Source organism: Castanea sativa, chromosome 4, assembly GCF_040712315.1.
Source record: "Castanea sativa cultivar Marrone di Chiusa Pesio chromosome 4, ASM4071231v1".
NCBI classification, from domain to species: Eukaryota; Viridiplantae; Streptophyta; class Magnoliopsida; order Fagales; family Fagaceae; genus Castanea; species Castanea sativa.
The window spans coordinates 7455186-7467426 of NC_134016.1; the positions used below are offsets into that span (position 1 = coordinate 7455186).

Genomic DNA, 12241 nt, shown 5'->3' on the forward strand with positions numbered 1-12241 from the left:
CTCCCTCCCTAAACTTTCAAACAGGCCATAAGGATTTGGACCAGATCTCGACGGATCTTAACGAGATCTTGCCAGATTTGGTCCGGAAGCTTAATAATTCACAGGATTTCGATTCGGGTCGGGTTTCACGGGTTTTGAGATGAAAATCGACAACCGACCTGCTGGGGTCGGGTTAGCGAGGTCAGAACTTGCGTCTGACTGCCGGAGTTGTCAAATCAAGTGGCGGGGGTCGGATGGGTTGTCGGTTTGCATGGACACTCCTACTTATGGGTTCTTGTGTTCCATGAATTACCATTTCAAACATTTTGGATGGGATCAGGCAGAAACTTCTAGCTTTTCGATCAGCCTGTTCTCTCATGTGAAATGACAAGAAAATAAACCAACACATATCTTAACAAATATGCCAAAGAGGTAGACATTTTTTATAGTTTTGTAATTTGAATAAAGAAAAATCCATCATCGATTGAGTTCGTTGTTACTCATGATGTATTGTTTTTATTTTCTTTAATAAAGTTATAATATTCTCATTAAAATAAAAAATGTTTTGCTTGAATGAGAATGAACCGGTTAATTTTACACAGTACACAAAAAGGTCAGATTGGTTTTCGGATATAATCCGCTCCGAAATGCTAGTAGCCGCAAAAATGATTTTTTTTAGCGTTCGCATACTTTCTCGCCCTAGGGGGACACAGTGATGACACGAGTCATGTGGAAAATTAGTTATAGCTCAGCTAAAGAAACCGTGTACTCTGGAGACCCACCACTCTTTCTTTTTGACAAAGAGGTGAAGATGACAAGGCCTCTAGGGACGCGCAAATTTTTATTGATGATTCCTATCCTATCTATTTTTTTTGAGCGGTGACTGGCGACGGAGACAAGGTGGGAGCCCCATATCGCCTGTCTACTGAAGGCTTTAGTGTTGCTCTCTACTCTCTGCAGAGCACAATAGAATACAGTTTCTCGAAATATTGTTTCTTATGGTAAGTTTTCGACTTTTAATTTCAGATCCTGGGCGTAAAAGTGTTACAATTTTAATTTTATGTTTTCTTTTTGAAGAGCGGTGGTGCTGGTGGTGGAGTGAGTGTGCCTCAAGGGAGCTCAAACAAGTTCTTGTGTTGCGCAATTACTCTGTACTCATGTCTTTCTTCTTTGTCCTCTTCTTCACCTGTATGTTGGCTAGGTTTTATTTTTGTGTTTGCTTTTATCATGTTTCAAAGCTTGAGTTTTTACCATTAATTGGCTTAGATTTTTAAAATTGAAATTTGATGTGGGTTTTAATTAATTTGTGGGTTTCGGTGCTGTAAGTGCTTGTCAAAGTTCTGTTCGCCTCTATGGCAAAATATCCAGAAAAGTTTTCAGTGAAAGACGGGTAGATAATAGTAATTTATGGTGTGGAGAGGCATTTGTGTTCGTTAGAATTAAGAGGGAAGGGAAACGAAAGTGCCTTTAAAATATGTTCAAGAAAACTCAGTCATGAATTCTTTGGTGCTTTCCTTGTTCTCTGGGAAATTAATCAATTTTTTTTTTTTCGGACACAGAAGACAAAAAATTCAAAAAGCAGATCTACAATTTAGAGCAAGTGGATGTTTTAGAGAAAGTGGATGTTTGCAACAAATTAAATAGGAGTTAGGCTTTTTTGTTTGTTATTGATCTTTGCATTTGAAGTTGTTGGAACTTGGAAGGAGCTATGGTTATTGTACAGTGAAGAGAGTAGTATTAAATTAATTAAAAGTACTTTACTCTTGTTTTATAACCTCTTTCCTTTTCCTTTTCCTTTGTGTACGTGTGTTTGTTTGTTTCTTTGAAAAAAAAAAAAAAACTTGTATTAGACCAGAGTAGATAAAAGATAAATATGTTTTTATTTTTAACAAAAAAAAGAAGAAATTAAATATGATTAAAAATAATAATTTCAATTTTGTTTAGTTTTGAGGAAGTTTTAAACTATATTAAAGGATTCTTTTTTAGAGTGTAAAGAATTGGAGTCAAATACTTTAGTTCAAATAATTTATAAAGTTATTTATTTGCTCGAATTCTACTATTAGTTGAAGGAGTAGCATTTTTAAGTACATGTGATTGATGCCAATTGTCCAGAACCTTGTATAGCTCAACTCATTGGCATCCTGGTGTATTCATAACATTCGAAGTTTGAATCTTCCCCCCATATTGTAACTATTATAAAAAAAAAAATACATGGATTGGTTTGATTTTTAAAGGTAGCTTACTTATTTAAAAAAGAACATGTGATTAGTAATTTATTGGTAGCTTATCTTGTTTCTAAAAAAAAAAAAAAAGTAGCTTGTCTTAAAAAAAAAAATGGACATGAAATATTATCTCTATATATTAAGAGGATTCAAAAAGTTAGTTATGAGTTATAAAAAAGTGCTAAAAATACCTCTAATCTAATTAGATAATCTTTATTCCTAAAAAATAAAAACATGGATAAAATTATAATTCAAAAAAATTCAAAAACAAAAAACTACTTGAGAAACCCCTTTACTAAAAATTAGCACACATTCTATTTAAATATATTTCACACATCTTTGATACATTTTTTGATAAATATTAGCATACACCAAACTTAGTAGTTTACTTATTTTCAAAATTCAAAATTTTAGCTTTTTAAAAATCTCTTCCTGTGTAATCTTACAAACAAAAACAAATTCAAATTTAAAAATTACAAAATTAAACTCAAAATTAAAATAAAAAAATTGTCTCATCACACGTGTGGAGTGCATGTGACGAGACCAATATAATTTATCTAATTGCTCATATTTTATTATTTTAGAAACAAGTGGTATTAACTTTATTTTTTTTTTTTTGAGAGAAACAAGTGGTATTAACTATTAAGTACACGCAATTGGTATTTTCAGGAGCACGTAAAAGTCAATCAAGCACATCCCTGATTGAAGTGTACGAGTAAAAATCACTAGCTACCTCCACTTCTAAGGCTCTCTTTCGCACTCTTACAGGTATCTGATGATTGTTTCTATTGCATTTCTTTCTTTTCAACTGCAGGTTGATTGTTTGCAAAATGAAACTAAAAGATTAGCTTTTTGTTTGTTTTGATTTTTGCCATTCTTGGTTTTGTTTTTCCTTAAGGGATATTACAGATTTTATTATATCATGTCTTACGTAATTTATTTAATATATATATAATAATAGGCAAAGTTGAGAGAAAATTCAATTAGATTTTAAATTGGAATACAATTAGAGTCTAATTTTGTGTCATGTGTTTCATCTAATCTAAATTTAAAATTTTTGTATCAAGTGAGTCAATTCAATGTAAAAATTGGATTTCAATTACAGTTTAATTTTGTGCCACATGCCCTATCTAATCTTTTTTTAAAAAAAAAATTTGTGCTAAATGAGTTAACTTAATGTAGAAAACGAAGAATCCAATATAAATAAACCATAAAAAACCTAATCATATAATTAAAAAAATTCAAATTTATAAGTCATTTATGTAATATATCATGACTATGTAATATATATATATATATATATATATATATATATATATATATATATATATATATAAAAGTTTAGAGAAAATTCAATTAGAATCAAAATTGAATTTTGCTTTCGTTAGTTTTCCATACAAATTAAATTGTTTAGATTTTTGCTTTTTTTTTTTTTTTTTACTAAACTAATGAGCATATTTTTTATATCGTTTTTTATTTAGATATTTTGTATATGAAGATATTGAACGTAACAAACTGTAATTATGCTAAACGATTTCATACACGCATACCCTTTCAATTTATGAGATACTATTTGACCAGTTTATTGTTTTAATTTGTGTTGTATTTAGTAGAATTTTACAGACAATAATTATGAATTGATATTACATATGTAATTTATATATCTATATATATAACAATAGGTAAAGCTGAGATAAACTTAAATTAAAATTTCAAATTAGAGTTCCAATTTTGCGCAATGTGTCCTGAATTATTTATTTTTAAAGAGTTTTATTTCTTAATTTTAGAATAAAATATGGGGTCACATTATAAATATTCATCCAAGTGAGTTATTAAGTACAAAAATCAAAGAGTCTAGAATAAATGATATGCACTATTCACAATAAAAAAAATATGAATTATTTACATATTATACCTAATAATATCCTTACAAATTTTTTTAAAGAGTTAACAAAATATAAAAATGACTATCAATAGTATTTAAATTATATATATAGGAATTATATTATGCATCTTATTGTATATCTTTAAGTGTATCCATGCATATGCATGAGGTTACAAGCTAGTATATATTAATTGGTAAAACTGAAAGAAAATTCAATTAAATTTTAAATTAGAATTCAATTAGAATCTAATCTTGCGTCATATGTCCCATCTAGTCTAAGTTTTTAAAATTTTTGTGCCAAATTATTCTAAAAATTAGAATTTAATTAGAGTTTAATTTTGCGTCATGTGTGTCATTTAATGTAAATTTTTTAATTTTTGTGCCAAGTGAGTTAATTTAATGTAGAAAACGAGGAGTTTAGTATAAATAAATCATAAAAGCCTAATTATATATATATATAACCAATACTTAGAGAAAATTTAATTAGATTCAAAATTGAATTTTGCTTTTGTTAGCTTTCTATACATATTGAATTATTTAAATTTTTACTATTATTTTTTCTCAGAACTAATAAGCATATTTTTTTACACTTTTTATTTAGATGTTATGTATACCAAGATCTTGAACATAACAAAATGTAATTGAGTTGAACGATCCCATGAACCTATTTTCATTCAATTTAGGAGATACTATTGGATCAATTTATTCTTTTATTTTTTGTGTTGTATTTAGTAAAATTCACGAACAGTGATTGTGAATTGATATTGTATATGTAGTACTCAATAGTGATTTTTAAAATTATATACATAATAACAGTGTAATGAGAAACTTGGCGTAACCAATATCATGAAAAATGCAAGAAAAAACTATTTTAGTACCTCTAAATGTCCTAGTTGAACTAATATTCTATATGTTTTACAATCTAAGCTAACATCAATAGCACCACTACAATTCATTATTACTGTGTGTAAGCACGAGTTACATACTAGTATATTAATAATGTAACACCAATTATATTTATATTTTTTGCATCATCCAATTTATTTTAGTTGGTAAGCCTTTTATAATAAAAATTGTAATCCTTTTCTTATTGATATTTTTGGGTGTTTGGGAGAATGAGAGTTTTGCACTACTGTGTTATGGCCTATGGGTTCTTTTTTTCAAGGGACAGATTCATGACAAACAAACACCCCCCCCCCCCCCCTTTTTCTTCCCCAACACCCTCCCCCACTTTAAAAAAAAAAAAATTAAGTAGTATATGCTAATCTATTTAAAGTTGAAACTTAAAAAAAAAAAAAAAAAAAAAAAAAATCATACATGACCCCTGCAAAATAAAAAATGAGCCTCAAGATTTAAAGTTAACCCAAAAAACTCAAAAATTAAAGTAATTAGATCCATATTTGTGATTAGCAACCCCTTCTAAACATAGCAAAAAAAAAAAAAAAAAAAAAAAATTCATTTTTACAAATAATATATGAACAAATCCCAGATAAGAAAATCTTCGCTAAGGGAAAAGCAAATAACTTGTACATTTTAACTACTTGTTTGGCATAATGCTGTGATTATCTTTTTTAGGATTCAAAATTAAAATTTTAAAATTTTGGGATTTGGATGTAGCTGTAGCGGAGTTCCACCTAAAATATTGTTATGGTAACATTTATTATTATTGTAAAGTTTTAGGCCCCTTAACATAATTTGATTAACCTAATATTAAGCCAAGTTGATTAACAAGTTTGTTAATTAACACTAGGTTAAACCAATATGTGTAAAACAAATATAATGTGAAAAATATAAAGAACACAAAAATCTAATGATCCAAGAAAACGAAATAGGTAAAAAACTTAGGGAGAATTTAACCTAACTATCCTCAAAGTAAAATAAATCCATTATGAAAGAATTAAAATTTATACAATAGAACGTAGACTGCTAACATCCTATTGCTACCTCGAGTAGAAAACTTACTACCACGACCATGTGACAACTCCGAGTCCACGGAATATTTCTTTCTCTTGATCCACAGCAACCACAAGTTTTCCTACTTGTGAATCTTGATCTTCTTGAATGTTCTTTTTGCAGCAACTGAAACGAACACTAAACTCTTGACATTAATCTTAATCTTGATAACCCTAAGTATGTATGAAGGTAAACACCTCTAGATCTCACAAGAGATCCACACACACACAACATATCAAAAGCTTTCTTAAACGTAGGTAGGGTTTTTCTTTATATATGAGGAGTAAGGCATAAAACCTTACACATCAAACGAGCTTGGGCTGAGTTGGAAATTCTGCAGAAAAAACAATCTGCACGATTCTCAATTGATTGAATCTAATTTTCGATCGATTGAGCTTTGCAGAATTTGCCTACTAATTTCTGCAATCACTCGATTTCAACTTTACAGTAAAACATACTTTGAGCAAGCTTAACCTAGATTCTATGTTTTGATCATGGTTTGCCAACACAATACATGTTAAAGTTTTAATATATTAGTCCCTAAAGTCTTAGAACTTAACAATTATTATTATTTATTTATTCACCATTAGCAAGATAACTTTATTATACCACCGTATACCCTTGGCGCGATGGTGATTTCACAAATACAAAGTTTTTGTGAGGTTGGAGGGTGCAAGAGCTGAGTTCAAGTCTTTAGAAGAGAGTTTAACACACATATACAATTAGATTAGACTAGAGTATAATTTATATTCTTGTAAAAAAAAAAAATAGAAAGGCAAGGTGACTTTACGATTTAGTATCATTATATATTAAATATTTTCTATTATGTGAAAAATTCTTAATTACAACAATTGAATATTGATTTAGCGAGCATGTAGTTACTTATTATTATCCCTAACACTGATCTATTACTTGAACCGCAAACTTCTATGCCATTTTGGTTCCCATGTATTGTGATCAATTCAAAAAATGATGGCTAGATTGATCTGTAATCATATATGAAATAGCGGACAATATACATTTATAGTATCACTTTGTTTTCAGAACCTGTTGGGACATGTCAAATGCTTTCTTTCTAAAATGGCTCATTATCTGTTACCAAATATTTTTACTTACTCCTAAATTAATTTGTTTTGGTAGTGGTTTGAGTGATTTCTAAGTTATTTAGTTCCCATTTTATTGTAATCAATAACTAATATCTTTCAAAGATAAATGCATAACTCTTTCAAATAATATTTATTTGGTTGCTTTAAACTTATTTTACTGATGCTATTCTACATATTTAGTGTGCGTTTGAATATCGCTTATTTTGCTGAAAACTGAAAACAATACGGTTACTGTTCACATGAACAGTGTATTGTTCATTTGTTTTGATGCACTATTCATGTCCCATAAACAGTGCACCAGGCGCTGGTCAAAAAAAGAAAAAAAAAAAAAAAAGAAGCCAGATGCAGACGAAAACCATTCAAAATGCAAACCAAATGGACACTTATAAGAATCAATGTCGCTAAACCATGTCAAGAGCCCTTTATAGCTCAATTATTACTTCTTAGTGTTTCCAACAAAAATGTCTCAGGTTTAAATTTTCCTTCCATAGTTGTAACTTTACAACTACTAAAAAAAATGGTTATTAAACTATCACAGAGAAACTTAACTCTTCAGAGAGTTAAATGAGGCATAACAATTTAGTTCCAACAATATCATTACTTAAATTATTTTTATTTTTTACAATTATGAAATTTTGACTATGCTTTATTGACCTATCTGCCTCTCGCTCTTTAGCTTGTCCTTCATTGTTGTGGCATGCAAATATTTATAGTACATTTTGGACATTTTAAACGTCAATCTTTTGAGCACAAATTAGTTTAAATATGTCTGAGCATTTGTTCTATTACTTTTGTATGTCTTGATAGGAAGTAAACAGAATGCAACGTTCAGAGATCTCAGCATCTTCTATGATACAACATGAGGAAACTTCAGCACTTCCGACTTCTAAAAAAAGAAAGTCACCATCTACGGTTTGGAACCACTTCAAACAGGTTAAAGATGATGATGGGAAGGTCTGGGCCATATGTGAACGTTGTGGGAACCGCTTTCCAGGGTCAAGCAAAGACGGGACCTCAGACTTGAACAATCACTTGAAAACCAAAAAATGTTTGGCTGCAAAAATTGGAGAATCACATAAAGAAATGATGTCTTCTAGCAAAACAGGTGATATAGAAAATCCAACTGTCACCAATGGAAATTTCATGTTTGATGAAGAAAGGAGTGGCCTGGATTTGGTAAGAATGATTATTAAGAATGGGTATTCATTGAAAATGGTTGAGCATGAGGACTTTAAAATTTTTGTGAAGAATTTACAACCATTGTTCAAATTTCCTTCACAAGACACTTTAAAGGATAAGATTTTCCGTGCCTACCGTGAAGAAAAGGAGAGACTCCTCAAACAGATTGATAAGGTCTTGAGCTTCAGTTTAATACTTAATTTTTGGACAGGTCATGGTAAAAAGAATAAGTATTGTTCTTTTACTTTGCAATTTATTGAAGATGGTCTGAAACTGAAGAAGAAGACTATTGCCCTAAAAGAGGTAGAATATAATTATACAGGAGAAGCTCTTTCTGAGATAGTAAAATGTCTGCTTCTGGATTTGAACATTGACAAGAAATTGGGCTCTATAACTGTTGAAAGTTCTTCTGCAAATGATCAAATGGTAGAAATCATAAAACTCTGGCTTGGTGATCAAGGTAATTACCATCCTTTTAGAGGGAAAATCTTTCACATCCCTTGCATTATGCATATAATAAATCTCCTTGTTCAGGATGGCTTGGATGAGATAGATTATATTCTTCCTAAGATAAGGAAGGCTATCAAATACATTAGTGAAACAACAATTGGAAAACAAAAGTTTGAAGAGGCTGTAAAGAAATTAAATTTAGGAGGCAAGAACATTACTTTTGAAGGTGTTCCTTTAAGGTGGGATTCCACCTTTTTCATGCTTCAAATTGCATTGGAGTTAAGGGAAGCATTTGTTGGCCTACAGAGTAGTGATTGTGACTTATCTATGGAGGAATGGGATAAGGCAGAAGTCATGCGCAAATGTTTGAAAGTTTTCTATGAAAGCAAATGCAGCTTTTTGGGAAGCAATTGTCTTAGTACGAATGTGTATTTTATTAAGATTTTTGAAATTTATGGCAGTTTGCGTAAATGGCAAAAAAGTGACATTTCAAAGAAAATGATAGTCACATTTGACAAGTACTTTGACTGTTGTACTTTTGTTTCCGCAATTGCAGCAGTTTTTGACCCACGTACAAATTGGAACTTTTTGCACTTCTCTTTCGAAGCTTTATATGGTAAAGATACTAAGAAACACAAAGCGATCGGTGATGCTCTTAGCCATATTTTTGGTGCATATGCCAAAGACCTTTGCAGTCAGGAGTTATCTTCTTCCTTCCCTAATAATGATAATAGCTTTTCCTCATATAGTGATAATCCTTGTAATATGCTAGATATGTGGAACAAGGCGCAAAGAGGTTCACAAACAACAGAACTTGATCTATATTATCAAGAGCCTCGTTTTCGTTCTGAGGGAGAATTTGACATATTGGGTTGGTGGCAAACCAAGGGTCAAAATTTTCCAACGCTTAGGACGATGGCTTGTGATATCTTGGCAATTCCAATGTCAACTTCTATATCAAATTCTGCTTTCTGTATTGAAACTAGGACAATCAATCCCATCTTCAATGGATTGGATGATCCTGACATTATAGAGGCATTGGTTTGTGGGAAGGATTGGTTGGACAATCCTATAAGGATGTAAGTATGATTTTCATTCATTTTGATTTTAAGATTCCTTAAATATGCCTTCTGTGCATTATCTAACTCACTTTTTCATTCTATTTGACTTCAGCACGCCAAACAAGGACAATGAACACTCTCTTGAACTCACTCAGACTTCATTTGTTTTGGCGGGGTCTTCTATAAGCTTGGAATCTAAAGAGGCAAAATCTTAGTTTGTCATTTGTTTTACCGTCTTCATTTCTTATAGGAAATGAAGTTTTTGATGACATTTCTTCCACTTGCAGAAACATGCTCCCTCTATTGCCAACACGGAAGTCATGCTTGCAAATCATAGTTCATCTGCACGCCTTGAACCATTTCCAACTAGTGAGTCCCATTCTTATTAGGTTAAGTAGCTGAAAAGAAAAGTTAACACCATTACCTTATGCAATTTCGTGTGAAGCAGTTTGCTTTGTTTTGTTCTGCTTTATATATATATATATATATATATAGTAATTTACTTTTTAAGCTATAGAGTCTTGGGTATATTTCATCTAAATCTTCTATCATAAATTCTATTAACCCTATATAAGCATCACTCGGTTATCTAATTTATTTTAAATGAAATAAAACTTAAATGAAACATTTTGAAAATTTAAGGTTTCCATAAAAGATATCTAGAACTCTTTAAGGTTCAAATAAAGCTATATAAACTATAAAGGGATGCCTGTCATTTTGGTGGTTTTAGGGGTATTTCAGTCATATTGAAGGTTTTGAAATTTTTTTTTTTTCCCCTCATTTTTTGGGTTCAAGCGTATTTCTATCTTTTGGACATTTTGAAGATACTTTGGTCATTTTGGAGTTTTTTATGACATATTTCAATCATTTTTTAGTATACTCTAGTCATTTTAACCGTTTAAGGATATCTTTTTTGTTTTGGAACTTCGAGGTTTTAGTTACACACTAATTCTATTAGAATTGGTGTAAATTCACTTTCACGTTATTTCACCGATGAAACACTGCACCAATCACATGTCATTTAAAGTCTAAATAATTATGAAAAAAAAAAAGTTGTGGCAGTGGACTTGATAAGTTGTTTTATTTTATTTTTTAAATCTTTATAAAAAGTTCATGTGGGGAGTACGATATGTCCTCTAATGAGTGGGGCCATCTTGCAACAATTCGTGAGTGCCATGTGGTCAAATTGGACGTCAACAATAGATGTATAGATGTAGCTAAGGACGAGGTACTCAAAAGTGCTATTAAATGCATTCATCAAAAAAAAAAAAGTGCTATTAAATGCGTTTCCTCAATAGGAATTTATGATTTTGTCTTGGTTGTGTGTGAATATTATTGCATCAGTAATGATTCCACCTGGCTATCAGTGTGCTGAGATTTCCTGTGTTTCTATTGCAGGTATCGTCAACAAATCATCTGATCATGGTTCTAGTGTCAATGATGCTGAGTTGCTGAGCCGTATTACAACAATGGAAAAAAAGCTTGAAGCTGAGAAGGTTGACAGGGAAAAGGAGAGGGCACGGTATGAGGTCCAGTTGGCAAAAAAGGACCTTAAATATATTGCTGATACGGTTGATCTACAGAAGCAGATCGATGATTTATTGTCTCGGCAGAACATTCTGAATCAGCAGCTTAATCTTTTTCCAGTCCCTAACACGCCGATTCATGAGAGTGACATTATCATGGCTTTATCACACTTAGAAAGTTAAAAAAGAAGAAGAGGGGAGTAGAGTAGAAGGAGGGAGAGTAATTCAATTCCTTTATTTGAAAGTTCTTTAAGAAAGGAGGGAGAGAGATTTGGAAGAGTTTGGAGGGGTTTCAACTACCTCTAACCCCTTATTTTTAATGCCTCCAAATTGGAGAGATTTGAAGGGAGAACAGGGTAGATAAATTATTGATCATATGAATTCTCTAATTTATCCTTTTTAAATTAACAAAACTATAAATTGATTATATCTTTTGTTTATTTTCTGAGAAAATTTAAGTGAATGAAAAAAATAAAAATAAAAATAAAAATAAAAATTATTTGCTAATAAATAGGACCTCATAGTTATACATTCTCACCATTTGTCGGCGCTAGAATTTTGCTCAGAAACTGGCCGGTCGCACCTCGGACTAATTGCCGACATCACCTCGTTTGCATTTCGGCGAGGACCAGACCCCGATCTGAAGCTCAAAGGTGGCGATTCGTTTCCACCGTGACTAACGCGGCTCGTCGGAGACCTTGCTGGCTTCATTACGACAATTGGAGACTCGCCGTTCGGATTGTAAACGAAGTTCTGCAAAAGGCCTTTGAGTTGCAAAGCTTCAAGAATATGCTTCAAAGTCTCGAAATCTTTGAACGGTTTTTCAATCCCTCGCATCGATTCAACGACAAAAACGCATCGTTCTCTGGCGTCGAAACTC

The 12241-nt window shown here is 31.3% G+C and overlaps 1 protein-coding gene across 1 annotated transcript; it reads left to right on the forward strand.

Annotated features, from left to right (window-relative positions):
- Window positions 1-757: 757 nt before the first annotated feature.
- LOC142632000 (zinc finger BED domain-containing protein RICESLEEPER 1-like) lies at window positions 758-11697 on the forward strand. The gene is made up of 7 exons (XM_075806420.1): window positions 758-980; window positions 1057-1167; window positions 2871-2969; window positions 7953-9853; window positions 9948-10038; window positions 10123-10204; window positions 11234-11697. Exons 4-7 carry the CDS (start codon window positions 7965-7967, stop codon window positions 11542-11544), a joined length of 2373 nt encoding a protein of 790 aa, XP_075662535.1. The 5' UTR covers window positions 758-980; window positions 1057-1167; window positions 2871-2969; window positions 7953-7964; the 3' UTR covers window positions 11545-11697.
- Window positions 11698-12241: the final 544 nt, after the last annotated feature.

What these genes read in the sequence shown, in the direction of transcription:
- LOC142632000 (XM_075806420.1), top strand. Translation starts at nt 7,965, where the DNA reads ATGCAACGTTCAGAGATCTCAGCATCTTCTATGATACAACATGAGGAA. An exon ending in TTGGACAATCCTATAAGGAT is followed by an intron (nt 9,854 to 9,947) that starts GTAAGTATGATT and finishes ATTTGACTTCAG; the next exon opens with CACGCCAAACAAGGACAATG. An exon ending in CCTTGAACCATTTCCAACTA is followed by an intron (nt 10,205 to 11,233) that starts GTGAGTCCCATT and finishes TTTCTATTGCAG; the next exon opens with GTATCGTCAACAAATCATCT.